The sequence below is a fragment of the Carassius carassius genome, chromosome 6 (genome assembly GCF_963082965.1).
Source record: "Carassius carassius chromosome 6, fCarCar2.1, whole genome shotgun sequence".
NCBI classification, from domain to species: domain Eukaryota; kingdom Metazoa; phylum Chordata; class Actinopteri; order Cypriniformes; family Cyprinidae; genus Carassius; species Carassius carassius.
The window spans coordinates 38,809,186-38,825,379 of NC_081760.1; the positions used below are offsets into that span (position 1 = coordinate 38,809,186).

The 16,194-nt window shown below is 35.8% G+C and overlaps 2 protein-coding genes across 2 annotated transcripts in view; both read right to left on the minus strand.

Annotated features, from left to right (window-relative positions):
* Positions 1-411: 411 nt before the first annotated feature.
* LOC132141745 (B-cell receptor CD22-like) lies at positions 412-2,015 on the minus strand. Its single transcript, XM_059551407.1, has 7 exons — positions 1,943-2,015; positions 1,596-1,844; positions 1,444-1,516; positions 1,167-1,209; positions 959-1,039; positions 770-829; positions 412-608 (listed from the first exon to the last, which is right to left on the minus strand). The coding sequence occupies exons 1-7, from the start codon at positions 2,013-2,015 to the stop codon at positions 594-596; spliced, it is 594 nt and encodes a 197-aa protein (XP_059407390.1). The 3' UTR covers positions 412-593.
* Positions 2,016-9,467: 7,452 nt separating this feature from the next.
* Positions 9,468-16,194, minus strand: part of LOC132141746 (uncharacterized) — a 28,842-nt gene continuing 22,115 nt past the window's right edge. The window contains exons 3-6 of the mRNA XM_059551409.1: positions 11,798-11,866; positions 11,369-11,710; positions 10,995-11,272; positions 9,468-9,488 (exon numbers count right to left, since the gene is read on the minus strand). Coding sequence (XP_059407392.1) covers positions 9,468-9,488; positions 10,995-11,272; positions 11,369-11,710; positions 11,798-11,866 — 710 coding nt within the window. The remainder of the gene's footprint in view (positions 9,489-10,994; positions 11,273-11,368; positions 11,711-11,797; positions 11,867-16,194) is intronic.

Consider the following 16,194-nt stretch of genomic DNA (forward strand, 5'->3'; position numbering starts at 1 on the left):
AACACTGATCTCTAACATGGTTACTTCAAATGAAACAATAAATCAACATCTAAACCTTAGTTCATTCTCAATAAGATCTTCTGTAGACGTCTGACAGAAATAAAGTCAGTCTGGTTATAAATAAAAGCTCATTTATCACTCAATTAATCACTTAATTACTTAATTGCAATGTATATCTTCTTTCAGTGAACTCAACTGAATTAAGTTCAGAGTACTCATAACTGTTAGTTTTTTCAACTTAAATGGTTTAAGGCAATCGGTTTCCTCAAACGGTTTGAGTTAACATAACTTAAGGATATCTGTTTACTCAAACCGTTTGAGTTAAGTTTACTTGTCGGGGTTTTACAGTGTACATGATTATATTAGTTTTTAGATGCAGTTTTTGTTTCTTGTAAATCAAGACTGTTTTATACCAATTAATAAGATATTTTAATGCTTTAACTCAAATAAAATTACAGCATATTTAAGGCTCATCGTCTGCAAGTCTCTCTGGATAAAACCAATTGGTAAGTACATTTCTGTAAATCAAGACACTACTGTCAATCATTCAGGGCTCCTCCCACAGAGAGACGAAAAAGGCAGTGTCCCAAACACTACAGCTTGTCATGCTGAAAATAAATTAATAACTTAATAAATTATATAGTTCAAATTCGTGGACAGTATAAAAAGGAATTTAATTACTTGATCTTGAGAAGTAAATTATATTGTCTGCACCATATACTTAGTAAATAGACATTTGATATTCTAGGTAATAAGTGAAAACACTTACTATTGTATTCTCATACACAGGTTCAGTCATCTCAATATCACAAGGTCTGGAATGATTCATCTTTGCCAATAAAACAAAATGGAGAAAAAATGTAATAAAAAATGTATCAACATACAATATATATTAGGTCACCTATAATAATAATAATTTCATTAGCGTTCACATCAACAGATTTAAACAACAACTTACCGTAACATTCTCATATAAAGGTTCAGTCGACTCAACATCAGATGCTGTACATATTTGATTATCAGGCCTGGAATGATTAATCTTCAACATTAAAGAAACAAAGAAAAAATTGAGACAAATAAATAACTTATGATTATAAACTCACTATAAAGTCATAACTCTTAGTTATTGATGAGGCTATTGATTAAAAAACTCATTTTTTTCTCACCTGAGTATCAAGTGTGTTTTTTCTCTTTTTCATCCTGCTTCTCCTTAAAACAATGAATGTGTTATATAAAAGAGTAGAGAATTAATATGTTACATTATAACAATATTAAACTTGCATTTCTTGCATTTCTTCTGTGATAATATTTCTTTGGTCAATACCAATTACATTTTATTCCTAAGGTTTTCAAACAAAATTAAATATGTCCAAAAAGTTAACCTTACAACTATTTTTTTATTCCTTTACTGAAGGTTATATCTGTAAATTTAACACGTCTTACCAAATAAGCATTGTTATGATAACTGCAGCTCCAAAGATCACACCGACAGATATGTACAGTTTTACCAGACGTCCTGCAACAGAGACAACAGAGTAAAACATCTGAACAGATTCACTTCAGAAAGAGTAATGTAAATGTATGAGCTGTTCTACCTTTAACAGTGACAGTAATAGCGTCTGATCTCTGAGATCCATGTTGATTGTTAGCCTCACAGTAGAAGCGTCCACTCTGTAGTGCACTGAAACTCTGTCCAAATCCAACAGCTGAGCTTTGATTCTCCTTAAACCAGCTGAAGTTCAGAGCAGGAGGGTTTGAATCACTGCTGCAGATCAGAGTCACTGAATCTCCCTCCACTATTACACCTGATCCACTTATAGACACTGAGACATTCTTGGGAGGATCTAAAAACAATCAACATATCATTAAAGACCTCTAATGCATTTTTCTTTTAAATACTAATATGAGCTGAAATTATAAAAAACCCATCTAATAAACTAACACATGACATGCAGAGACACAGCATCAGAATATTTCTCTCCATGTTCATTGATGGATCTGATGATATCGGTCATCTTTGGCAATATTGCATTATTTGTAAGGTCTCAACTCACAAGCTGTAGTAAGATACTGTGCAGATCTTAATGTCAAGATATGATACAGTCCATTATACTGTAAATTAAGTAGATTTAATATTGTGTTCATTGTGTGCATTTTAAATAATCATACTCTTAAACTTATAACCAAAAATATGTAAGTATGATGATGTAATATAATTGTTGTTATGATTATTATTGGGTTGATATAACATAAGGCTTTTTATAATGCATTATGCATTCATTATAACGCCTTAAGAAAACATCTCACTGTAAACCCTAATGTTGTCTTGACTTAAAAAATCAAGTAATGTTGACTAAACATTACTTAAAATTTAGCATTTTGGCCCTGTCACTTAAAAATATGAGTTAATTTAACTAATTTACCTTCAAAATGCATAAACTTAAGATTTCAAGTGTTGTGAGCTCAAAATCATGAGTAATCCTTTGGAAAAACTCAATGTCACTCTGTTCTTCCTTTAATGTGATTGGCCATGGGAGGAAATCTGCCTAGCAATAAGAGAACAAAAGCACTGATTGGTGGATTACAAAATTCGTCCTTTTGGTCTGTTTGGTTGCTGAACTACATTTCAAGAGGAAGTTTTTCTTCGTGTATTATGTTCGGTGACTAAAATTATGTAGATATAAAGTTGTTTTGCATGATTTCTACTAGTGAAATATGTTAATTTAAATCCTTGTGGTACGTGACTTTGAGATGGTATGATTATTGAAATGACAACTTAAGTATTTGATGAAGTGGCTCAATCGTTTCCTTTGAGAGAAAGAACATGGCAGCTAACGTCACTGCACTGTAAAACCCGACAAGTTAACTTAACTCAAATCGTTTGAGTAAACTGATTGCCTTGACTTTAAAACCCGACAAGTAAACTTAACTCAAACGGTTTAGTAAACAGATATCCTTAAGTTATGTTAACTCAAACCGTTTGAGGCAACTGATTGCCTTAAACCATTTAAGTTGAAAAAACTAACAGATATGAGTACTCTGAACTTAAATCAGTTGAGTTCATTGAAAGAAGATATACATTGCAATTAAGTAATTAAGTGATTAATTGACTGATAATTGAGCTTTAGTGATGAACACCTGCTGTTAACAAACTGAATCACTGAAGAAAAGAAAGGAACTACAGCTGACTTCAGACACAGCCTCACTCAAACCTGACAAGTTATGTTAACTCAAACCATTTGAGGCAACCGATTGCCCTAAACCATTTAAGTTGAAAAAACTAACAGTTATGAGTACTCTGAACTTAATTCAGTTGAGTTCACTGAAAGAAGATATACATTGCAATTAAGTAATTAAGTGATTAACTGAGTGATAATTGTGAATTAGTGATGAACAGCTGCTGTTAACAAACAGAATTACTGAAGAAAAGAGAAAGACAAGAACTACAACTGACTTCAGACACAGCCTTAGATGAAATCAACTGAAAAAAAAAAAAACATGAAATCTCTCAAGATCTGATTAAACAACCCCACAAACAGCATCACCATCTCCACTTATTAATAACCAGACTGACTTTATTTCTGTCGGACGTCTACAGAAGATCTTATTGAGAATGAACTAAGGTTTAGATGTTGATTTATTGTTTCATTTGAAGTAACCATGTTAGAGATCAGTGTTTGCTTTAGTTGGGCTCTTGACCCGTTGACTTCTGTCTTAGTGTTTTTTATCTGACTGATATAACCGTCTGTTTCTAAAACACATTTGTTATAATTCAAAAGCCCAGAAAAATTGCTGTCAGGTGTTAACCTGTATCTAGATGTAGGCTGTTATATTTTATATTGGTGATGATAACTATTCATCATTATTCACAATTATTGATCCAACGGAGTCTAATCTCTGATGAAGTAGGTGTAGTGTAATTTGTAGAGGTGGACCTAGTAAAAATGACACCAAGAACCAGTGGTTCTGTGAACAGTTAATATAAAACAGACTTTCTACACATTTTGTACACATAAATATTTCTTCTATGCCAGTAGTTGGTCAAACACTGACATTAATAATCAGAATATGAACCTCTACAATGGTGACGAAAAAAACATGCTGCAATGCATGCTGGGTACTATTGTAGTACAAAACTCATCCATGGCTCCCAGCATCCTCTGCAGGAATTTTTTTTATGGTCACCATTGTTGAGGTTCATATTCTGATTATTGATGTCTGTGTGTGACTAATTGACACCGTACAAGACTACACAGTTTGCAAAGTTATTCAGATTAACTGATTATCACAGAACCACTTCCACTTGGAATCACTTTTACTATAATCATTCAAATTACACAAGACCTGTTTCATCAGAGATTAGACTCCGTACAGTTCAATAATTGATGATTATCATCACCAATATAAAGTATAACAACCTACATCTAGGTACAGGTTAACACCTGATGTCATTTCTTCTGGGCTTTTAAATTACAACAATTGTGTTTTAGAAACACACAGTTATAACAGCCAGAAAAAACACTAAGACAGAAGTCAAGGGTCAAGAGCCCAACTGCTTGCTTTTTTAGCCATTTGTTGCCCCCGTGCCAAATTTTGAGACCTGTAGCAGGCATTAAATGTTAAATGAGCTAATTAAGTGGATAAAAGTGTAACATTTCTCAGTTTAAACATTTGCTACGTTATCTATGTTCTATTGTGAATAAAATATTGGCTCATGTGATTTGAAATTCCTTTAGTTTTCATTTTATTAAAATTTTAAAAACGTCCCAACTTTTCCGGAATTCGGGTTGTAGTTACAATTCCTTGCGCTCAGAAAGTTTGGCGGTACAAAGTCGTTAGTCGTGGTATTAAAATAGTGATTACGAGCTCAAAAACCTGCCTGGAACACGCGCAGCATCAGAACTATAGCGACTAACTGACGTCTATTAGCGAAAATGTGCTTTGATGCACTTGTTTGATAACTTGTGGTTAAAGCGCCACTCAGCGGTCAAAGGCTGCAAATGCACTTTATACCTCCGCGGCGGCGGATGTTGATGTTTTATGTACCCTATGCCAAGGGTATAAAGTGAAGTGAAGTGAAGTGAAGTGACATTCGGCCAAGTATGGTGACCCATACTCAGAATTTGTGCTCTGCATTTAACCCATCCGAAATGCACACACTGTGAACACACACCCGGAGCAGTGGGCAGCCATTTATGCTGCGGCGCCTGGGGAGCAGTTGGGGGTTAGGTGCCTTGCTCAAGGGCACCTCAGTCGTGGTATTGAGGGTGGTGAGAGAACTGTACATGCACTCCCCCCACCCACAATTCCTGCCGGCCCGGGACTCGAACCCACAACCCTTCGATTGGGAGTCCGATTCTCTAACCACCAGGCCACGACTTCCCCTCCAAATGCTGTACCCTTGAGGGTACACTCTCAGAAAATAAAGTACATAATTGTTCCTTTAGGGGTACAATAGCTTGTCACTAGGTCTGTACCCTCAAGGGTACAACTTATGTACCCTTGGCATAGGGTACAAATTTGTACCCTTGTGATTTGTACCTTAAGAGAACAGTTTTGTACAGAGGTGGGAAGTCCAGGGGCCAGAGAGTAAAAGTCCAGCAGCCGATTTAACCAGAGGAACTAAGTCATTCCTTCCAAGTGATTGTGAATTAGTGATTAACACCTGCTGTTATTGAGAATTACAGAGGATCAGATGTTGATGTTTTATTGGTTAAAATGATGCCACCATCATGTAGATCAGTGTTTGGTTTAGTTGTGCTCTTGACCCTTGACTTGTGTTAGATCTGTCTCTGTAGCTCTGCATGTGGTGTTGTGGAGAAGACAGAACTGTGACATAGGAAGAACATATAGTCACAATGAGCTAGTTTAACTATGTCTCAAATTTTTTTTTTTCTTTCTTATCACACGTTTAGGTTTTCATTAATTGCAGTGAAGCTACAGCATGCACAAAAAAAAAAATAATTGCTCTAATATTTACAGGGTATTAATTTTAAATTTGTGTAACACATATAGACGTTTCAATTCCAGTGCTTTTCAGGCACACATATATCAAGAACCATCATTCATTCATTCATTCAAACATATCATGTGATTCTCTACAATGGCGACAAACAACAAAATGCTTGATGTTGCAATACATTAATAACTCCCATAATGCACTGCAGTATGGATATTAATTTTCACCACTGTTGAGGATCACATGATAAATGTTCATAGCTAAATGCCTAATTCCAAAAAGTGTTATTTTTCCCCTAATATTGAAGCATTATATGGTGGCGTTTTCATAATGAGATTTCTCTCCTTTTTGTGAAAGGGGAATACAGTTGAGTATTGTGACCCGTACTCAGAATTTGTACTCTGCATTTAACACATCCAAAGCGCGCACACAGAGCAGTGAATACACTGCAGTCCTCTCTAACAACTAAGACACAAAATCTTCTCTTTGAACGTCTTAATCAAGAAATTTAATTGAGATCTTACAATCATCAAAAACATAAGTCACCTGCTAGATCAAGAGTTGCATTAGCATTGCACAAATTACACAAACAATGCAATTGTTTAGAAGCAAATTTATAAAAACTCCTTAAAGGCTCAAGAGCACAACTGAAGCAAATACTCACCACAATTATGGTGGCAAAGTTTTTTTTTTTTTTAATTGATTTCATCCAAGGCTGTGCTTAAACTCAGTTGTAGTTCTTGTGTTTCTATTTTCTTCAGTGATGTTGATTGTAAACAGCAGGTGTTCATCACTAATGCATCTTCATTTAATTAGTCACTTAATTATCTCATTAACTTTTACTCTTTGAGGACTTGGGATTTGACTGAAGACTTGTTTTTGACTTGGAAGGAATGACTTGGTTCCTCGTAGGGCTGCACGATTAATCGCATTCGATTGTCATGCATGTCTTGTCAGTAAAGATGGTTCTGTGATTAGCGGTAAATGTCCATCAGCTGCTTTCAAATTGGAGCTGCACTTAATAAACAGAGCCGTAGATCGCTGACAAACTACGCAATATCGCGGTCATAACCGCATGCGATTTATCTGTGATTATGAACGCGATATTGCGCAGCTTTTCAGTGAACTACATTTTCCCATCACACTAGATGTGGACTGACATTGCTCAGAAGTCAGATGTTGGTTGAAAGTGAAATCCCAACCTCAGTTTTATGCCAAACTCTAGCGTAAATACTCCATAAACAGTATTACCAACTTCACTTTTTATAATCAAGATTTATTTCTGGCTGGATGTAAAAAAGTTGTTATTTAGATTAACAGAGGTGTTGATGGTTTATTTAAAATAATATAGTTTGGCAGTATAAGTCTTTTCAGTGTTACTATTCATTTTTCCACTGTAATTATATTTGTTACTGCGAAAACAGAAAGAGAGAAAAATGTCGTCAAGTGATGTTGGTTATTTGCTGACATTAAAGATTATTGCATGTGACAGTCTGTTCAACTGGTAAAATCAGGAGTGTGAACTATGCTATTAATTTAATATTAGTGACTATAGCAGATGTGTTACAATACACACAATCCTGCATACTTATGTCTTTTTTTTTTCTAATCTTTTTAAATTACATTGTTCATGTAACACATCAAACCACGTAATGCATAGACACACAGAGACCTCAAGAATTAGTGTATGAATCTCAACAATGGTGACATGTTTCATGCCGCAATGCATTCTGGGTGCCACAGATAAGTTTTGCATGATGTACCCAGAATACATTGCTGCATGAAGCATGTCACCATTGTTGAGATTCATACACTGAATCTTGATGTTTGTGTGACAAGAAAAGTTTTTTTTTTTTTTAATCCTTGAAATTATCTGCTTTAAATTCATCTGGGTGTCAAGCTGTTGACCCATTGAGTCACTTTAAGAAACAATACTTAACTAACACCACACATCAACTTGGATGAAAACAGGGAACCAGACACACATATGTGGTGATAAATTAATCAACAGCAAGCAACCAGCACCTTCGAGCCACATGATCTTTTGCTGGTTTAGCCACAATAAAAAATGACAGCAGTTAAAGAACAACACTGACAAGTCAAGTGGCAAATTGCACAACTAAAGTGACGTGACATTCAGCCAAGTATGGTGACCCATACTCAGAATTCGTGCTCTGCATTTAACCCATCCGAAATGCACACACACAGAGCAGTGAACACACACACACACTGTGAGCACACACCCGGAGGAGTGGGCAGCCATTTATGCTGCGGCGCCCGGGGAGCAGTTGGGGGTTCGATCCCTTGCTCAAGGGCACCTAAGTCGTGGTATTGAAGGTGGAGAGAGAACTGTACATGCACTCCCCCCACCCACAATTCCTGCCGGCCCGGGACTCGAACTCACAACCTTTTGATTGGGAGTCCGACTCTCTAACCATTAACCATTTTAAATTGAGATTCAAGCAGCCAATCAGGGCTGGCTCTACAAATTGTACCTTAACCTTTAAAAGAAACGGTACATATATGTACATTTTAATGTTTGGGAACATATATGTACCTTTTTGACCCTCAAAAAAGTACATACATGTACCTTGAGGTCCAATAATAAGCCATATGGGGTACGTTAGTGTACACTGTAAAACCGAAGAGTAGTGATGGCAAGATGAAGCCTCATGAAGCATTAAGATTTTCAGCCAAGTTGGTTCACAAAAGGGTTAATTCCTGGAAACTTAATTTGCTCACAATACCACCTGGTGGCCAACGAGTGTAAAACAAGCACATATATTACAGACATAGGTGTAAAGTCCAGGTGTCAGAAAGTAAATGTCCTGCCATATTTTTGTTCCACCCATGAACTCAGCAGCTGATTTCACCAGAAGAGGAACCAAGTCATTCCTTTCAAGTCTTACACTAGTCTTGAGTCAAATCCCAAGTCATCAAAGAGTTAAAGTCAATGTGATAATTAAGAGACTAATTAAATGATGATGTGCATTAGTGATAAACACCTGGTGTTATTGAGAATTACAGAGGATCAGATGTTGATGTTTTTTTGGTTAAAATGATGCCACCATCATGGAGATCGGTGTTTGCTCCAGTTGGGCTCTTGACCTTTGACTTCTTTTGTTAGATATTTCTCTGTAAAAGTTTTGGAAATGCCATATGCAAATGTAGTATTGGTTTTTTAACAGTTATAATGAATTATTTTGAAATCTAATTTATGCAATGAATATACATTTTTGCAATGTTTTCCTAATTAGACGCACAGACATCATGACCCAGCATATGAATCTCAACAATGGTGACAATCAACAAAATGCTTCATGCTGAAGTGCATGCTGGGTAACACCATAGTAAAAACTCCCATCATGCACTGTAGCATGAATAATTATTGTCACCACTGTTGAGGATCATATGATAAGTGCTCATATCTAAAATCCCAATATTTAAGCATTAAGATAATATTTGATTAATAGGACTTTTTTGTAGTTCAGTAATAGCTGAACATTGTTTAACAAATGAAAGGCACAATCTGAACACAGACACCATCATAAAGTTCATTTTAAAGTTTTAGAAGTAAAAAGTTCAATTTTATTTGTCATTTCAAGCTTTTTATTCAACAATGTGTTAACATTTATTATGTAACACAATCACAAGTGTTGAGAAGCAGATTGCTTTGAATTATTAAAAGGGTCAAAAGCCCAACTAAAGCAAACACTGATCTCCATGATGGTGGCATCATTGTAACCAATAAATAATCGAATTTCATTTAATTAGTCACTTAATTATCTCATTAATTTTAACTCTTTGAGGACTTGGGATTTGATTTGAGACTAGTTTGTGACTTCAAAGGAATGATTTGGGAGTTAATGAGTGGAGCAAAAATATGGCAGGACTTTTACTTTTTGACCTCTGGACTTTACACCTCTGTCTGTAATATATCTGCTTAGTTTACACTCGTTGGCCACCAGGTGGTATTGTGAGCAAATTAAGTTTCCAGAAATTAACCCGTTTGTTAACCACTTGGCTGAAAATCTTAATGCTTCAAGAGGCTTCATTTTGCCATCACAACCGAACAGTGAAACTAATCAAATGAAATTAGTTAATTGCACTCAAATAATAATGAAAGTTCATTGGACTAAATTTGAATAAGTTCTGTAAACTCAAAATTTTGTTGTAGTAAGGTGAACTTAAAATAATTGCGTTTTCAAGTTCCCAGCATGCTTTGCATCAGAAAACAAGGAAAATAAATGTAGAAAATATGTGTTATTTTGTGTGTTTTTACACAAGATTAACATAGAGGGACTTAAGTTAGTATTTAAATGTTGTGTTATGTTAGAACTTACAAAGGTTTCTATTATGCTGTTTTTGTAGTGTTACCGTTGTGGTGAAGAGTAGAGTATGTGGTTAGGTTGAGGATGGACAACAATAGACTAATGTTGAGTGTATTTTCTTCATTATCTGAGTTGAAAAATAGAAAATATTTTGAGTAAAGTACTCTCTAATTATAAGTTGAGAAATATTAACATTTATAAGGTAACTGAGATAGTTTAGAACACAGGAATTGTGGGTGGGGGGAGTGCATGTACAGTTCTCTCTCCACCTTCAATACCACGACTTAGGTGCCCTTGAGCAAGGCATCGAACCCTCAACTGCTCCCCGGGCGCAGCAGCATAAATGGCTGCCCACTGCTCCGGGTGTGTGTTCACAGTGTGTGTGTGCACTTCGGATGGGTTAAATGCAGAGCACAAATTCTGAGTATGGGTCACCATACTTGGCTGAATGTCACTTCACTCACTCACTTCACTCACTCACTATAATTTCTAATTTAATGTAATCTTAAGGGTTCTGTGATCTTATTAGGGTTTACAGTGTATGGTAACAGACACTTAAAATATATATATTTGAATGAAAAAAAAAAAGTTTATTTGACTTAAATTTTTTGATGTAATCTGTTTCAACTATTTTTTTGAGTTAAGTGAACTTGCTGGGTTTTACAGTGTAGATTGTATCTTGGGGGACAGAAATGGACTCTTACTGTACCCTTATTTCTGACAGTGTACTCACAGGTGATAGTGAGCTGAGCAGCAGGAGAGATGTAACTGTGTCCATGTAGAGCACAGCTGTATCTGCCTGCATCCTCTCCTCTGACTGATTGCAGCAGGAGTTGATTGTTTCTGTCTCTTCTCTCAGTTAATGGTTGTGAGTTTCTGTACCAGATGAATGTTGCTCTGTCAGTCAAAGTGCAGCCACTTTTACATGTCAGACTGACATTATGACCCTCTGTCACTCTCTCAGGAGCCTCCACCTGAAGATCTGAACATATCACACACATTATATCCAGTGCTGCTGTCATACACTGATTATTATTCAACATAATGCACAGAAAAAGAGCTCAGCATCATGAGTCACCTGTGACAGTAAGATTCACTCCTGGTTTACCAAGCCATTTATCTATATTAGTTATGAATCTGAAATAGTACATGTGTTGGTCCTTCTGTGTCACATGACTCAGTCTGATGGTGCAGTTCTGCTGTTTGTCTCCCAGATACTGAAGCCTCTGACTGTATTCAGGATCCTCAAACAGATCTGTAAATTCTTCTTTTGCTTTAACATTTGTTTTGGTCCAGAACACTTTCTCGATTTGATGTCCAGTGGGGTATGTATAAGAGCAGCTCATTATCACTGATGAGTTCTTTAGTGCACAGATGTGTGAATGACTGTAAATCACACCCCAATCAGCCATAGAAACCCCTGAAACACAGAATTCATTTTGAACAAATGGCATCAAGGCAACTCTCCCTCTCTCTTGAGTGTTTCTGAAGTATTGCAGTCACTTACTGAGCATCATAGTAAAAAAGATCAGAGGAAGATGAGGAGCCATTCTGACAGATATCATCATAGCAACACCTACAAATAAATGTACAGTTTTACAATGTGTTTGTAATATTTGTATGTAACATTGTAATTTTTTTAGAACAATACCAAGTGAACATCTAACTATTACAGTTAGTTCATTGTCTGTTTAGATGCTTGTGTTTATTGAGGTTTAGTGTTTTTGTGTTTTACAAACAGTTAATGTGTAGTAGTAAAGTTACTAAATACATGACTTTCACTCAAATCACTGCAGTTCATTGTCAGCTATAGCACACATGTATGTGCTGAAGTACTTAACACAGAGATCACCACTGTATCAGCGACTCCACATTTACTGTCTTTATATAAAGCAGCAGAAGATCAGAATGTGTGGCTCATCATTGACTGAAGCACAGGTTCTACTCTCCAACACAATGGTGAACAACAAAACTACATTAACAGATCTCTCTTGTGCAAACACATTAATACAGTTGAGTTCAGTATTTACTCTCTTTATCAGTGTATGACTTTGCATAATTTTTTTTCTATGGATGTTCACAAATATTTTAGTTATTTTATTTATTTTTTAATTTGGTAAATCTGACTTTACATTTGACAGTATATTACTGTTTTTCCTTGACTTAACGGCAACAAACTGTAGAAAAACACTTTTTTTTTTTTTTTGCTGGCAACCATTAATTTACGGCAACAAACTGTAGAAAAACAGTTATTTACTGGCAGCAGGGGTGCCAGTAAATAACTGTTTTTCTACAGTTTGTTTCCTTTAAATTAATTACAGTTTATTACTGTTAAATTATGTTTCATGCTGTTTCTTCTTCATCTTAAATTTTTAACCATTTAAAGCCCACAACAAAATCCTCAGTTTTAAATGAACACTTATAGCGTGTGCACACTACAGAGTGTTAGAGTAACACTGAATCAGTGAAGTTAATGAGACAATTCTGTGATTAATTGATGATTGAGCATTAGTGATGAACAGCTGCTGTTAACAAACAGAATCACTAAAGGAAAGAGAATAGTCGACTTTGAACGTTGTTAATTTACGATATGTAGCAGCAGGATACCTGCACTGTTAATAATCGCTGTAAAAAAACGGCCAAATTTCTTTAATTAAAACAGTGCATTCTGGGTAATATTCATCGTTTTCGAGAAGGTAGCCTACTGCTATATCGTAAATAACAACGTTCAAAGTCGACACTCAGCGGCTGTGTTTCAAATCACACCCTACACCCTCATTCACTATTCCCTACATGAGTTTACTAATATAGTCCACCTGATAGAGAGAATGAAAACTAATGAGTGAATTCAGACAATGGTCAACAGCTGCTGTTAACGAGTAGAATCACTGAAGAAAAAAGAAACAAGACAAACACATGAACTACAACTGACTTCAGCCACAGCTTTAGATGTAATCAACTGAATATTTATACAATCAACAAACAGCTTTACCAACTTCACTCATTACTAACCAGAATGACTTTATTTCTATCAGATCAGAGATCAGAGATCAAAAGATCTTACTGAGAATTACAGAGATTTAGATGATAATGTTAGTTTCGTTAAGCGTAACCGTTGTGGAGATCAGTGTTTGCTTTAGTTGGGCTCCTGACCCTTGACTTTTGTACTTTAAATGTTCTTTCATTGCTGTATTTGTATCTTTATGGTACATCTGTTACAGCAATATAAATTTTGATAGACAAGTGATTATGGCTGTTTCTGTCAGGCATGATCTACTAGACTGATTTAAAGAGTTGCTATAGTAGTCAAATATTAGTTTGGTGTTGAAATATTTGAGTGAGTTAGACAAATTTTTTTTCCTTCAATTTTATGAGAATGAACAGTAATGTGATAATCTAAACATATTTTTAAAGCCAGTTTGAGTTTTAAAAATTTTGGGCAGTGGTGTCCGCAACACTCAAAGAGAGACATCAACAATCAGCATATGAATCTCAACAATGGTGATAATCAAAAGGTTTATGATGCAATGCATGCTGGGTACAAGCACAGGATAAAACCCATCCATGACTCCCAGCATGCATTGCGGCATGAATAAATTAAGACACTGAAATGTTCACTTATTTTCTTGAATTTTGTTCAAATCTGTTTATTTATTTTGTGGATTGTCACCATTGTTGTGATTCATACGCTAATTATCGATGTCTCTGTTTAAATTTCAGCGAAGGTTTTTTTTATGAGTGAAATTTTCTTAACAGTCTTTCATAACTTAAAGCTCAGCAGTGTTTCTTATTTTGCTGTAGTATCAATATTCAATGAGAGAAGGGACACAGGATTGGATCAGAAACAATAGAGCGTTTGTTCTTGTCAATCTATAAACAACAACACCAGATTTTTTCTTTTGTCAACTTTTTTTTTTTTTTGTTATAACAGGTTCCAAAGATGCGTTGTTACAGCATGTAAGAAAAAAAAGCCTTAGTTGTTGAGAAGTCACGTTCAAGAGCCCAACTAAAGTAAACACTGATCTCCATCATGGTAGTGAAAAAAACACCTAAACCTATTTAACTCTCAATAAGATCTTCTGTAGACATCTGACAGAAATAAAGTCAGTCTGGTTAGTAATGAGAATCTGGTGAAGCTGTTTTAGGAGTTGTTTAATCAGATCTTGAAAGATTTAATTAATTATCTTATTTCAATTGATTTCATCTAAGGTTGTGGCTGAAGTCAGTTCTTGTGTTTTTCTTTCCTTTAGTGATTCTGTTTGTTAATAGCAGGTGTTCATCACTAATGTTCAATCATCAATTAATCACAGAATTATCTAATTAACTTCACTGATTTAGTGTTACTCAAACACTCTGTAGTGTGCACACATTATAAGTGTTCATTTAAAACTGAGGATTTTGTTTTGGGGTTTAAAGGGTTAAAGATTTAAGATGAAGAAAAAAACAGCATGAAACATAATTTAACAGTAATAAACTGTAATTAATTTACAGGAAACAAACTGTAGAAAAACACCCCTGCTGCCAGTGAATAATTGTTTTTCTACAGTTTATTGCCGTACATTAATGGTTGCCAGCAAAAAGTTGTTTTTCTGCAGTTTGTGGCCGTTAAGTTAAGGAAAAAAGTAATATACTGTAAAATGTAAATGTCAGATTTACCAAATTAAAAAAAGTTAACCCTCCTGTTACCCTCAAATCTGATAACATCTGTTACCCACTGGGGTCATTTTGACCCCAGAAATCTAAACCTCAAGAATATGATTTTTTTTTTTTTTACAAAGGTTTGTCTCTCAGGTAATTTATGTCTTTGTTGACTACTTAAATAACCTTTGAAGTTGAAATCCACCCACCACCCCTTATAAATCCAGAATACCCATTGCACGACTATGGAAACATTTACAAATCACCATAAAATCTTACTGATTGACCTAAAATTTGAAAAGTATATATATATTTGGTGTTTTATTTGTTTTATAATATTTCTAAGTATAGATTTTTGTAATCTATAACATTTGAAAAGAAAAAAACAATTTATTTTATCAAGGATAGTAACCAGAGTTATGTTTGGGGTCAATTTGACCCCGGGAAAAACAAACACATTTTCAAACATTTAGAAGGATTTTATTTTTAAACAGAACATCATCACAATCAAAACATCAGTAAGGAACACATAACAGTCCTTTTTGTCATCAAGAATTGCAACATAAATAATGTGTGGGGTCAATTTGACCCCAAGAAAAACGTCCTAGGTTATGTATGTCACCATGGTTCCCCGAAGGGAATGAGACGCTGCGTCCCAAACGCTATGGTAATGCCCTTCAGCATGACCAACTCTGAATAATATGTGAAATCAGTCTCATGAATGGGCGACCAGGAAGCTATAAAAGCATGTGAGGTGGAACGAGCGTCAGCTTCTAGGAGTGAAGCGAACTCTGGCAGGGATGCCGGAAGTATGGCTTTGAGACGCAGCATCTAGTTCCCTTCGGAGAACCATAGTTACATACGTAACCTGGGACGTTCCCCTTCAGGAAATTGAGCTGGATCCAAAACGCTGTGGGAACAAGAATTCCCACGCCGCCAGACTTGCAAGTCCCTGCCTAGTGTGTATACAAGGAGCACAGCTAAGGCAATAGAAAGAAGAGCCATAAGTGGCTCGCAGATCTAAACCATCAAATCTGATGAATGTGAGGGGCGTGGACCGTCCAGCTGCGTTGCAGATGTCCTGTATAGACACACCTGACAAGAAGGCCTTGGAGGCTGCCATACTGCGGTTCAAGTGAGCCTTGACTCCCAATGGTGTGGGGAGATCAGAGGACTCAAGGTTTTAGGATAGCATCCTGATCAACCACTTCTTCTGGCCGGAGGCCTCAGCCTAAGTGCACCACAGAGGAAACATGTAACCAGAGG

What these genes read in the sequence shown, in the direction of transcription:
- LOC132141745 (XM_059551407.1), bottom strand. Translation starts at nt 2,015, where the DNA reads ATGACCGATATCATCAGATCCATCAATGAACATGGAGAGAAATATTCT. An exon ending in ATCATAACAATGCTTATTTG is followed by an intron (nt 1,210 to 1,443) that starts GTAAGACGTGTT and finishes CATTGTTTTAAG; the next exon opens with GAGAAGCAGGATGAAAAAGA. An exon ending in AAAACACACTTGATACTCAG is followed by an intron (nt 1,040 to 1,166) that starts GTGAGAAAAAAA and finishes TTAATGTTGAAG; the next exon opens with ATTAATCATTCCAGGCCTGA.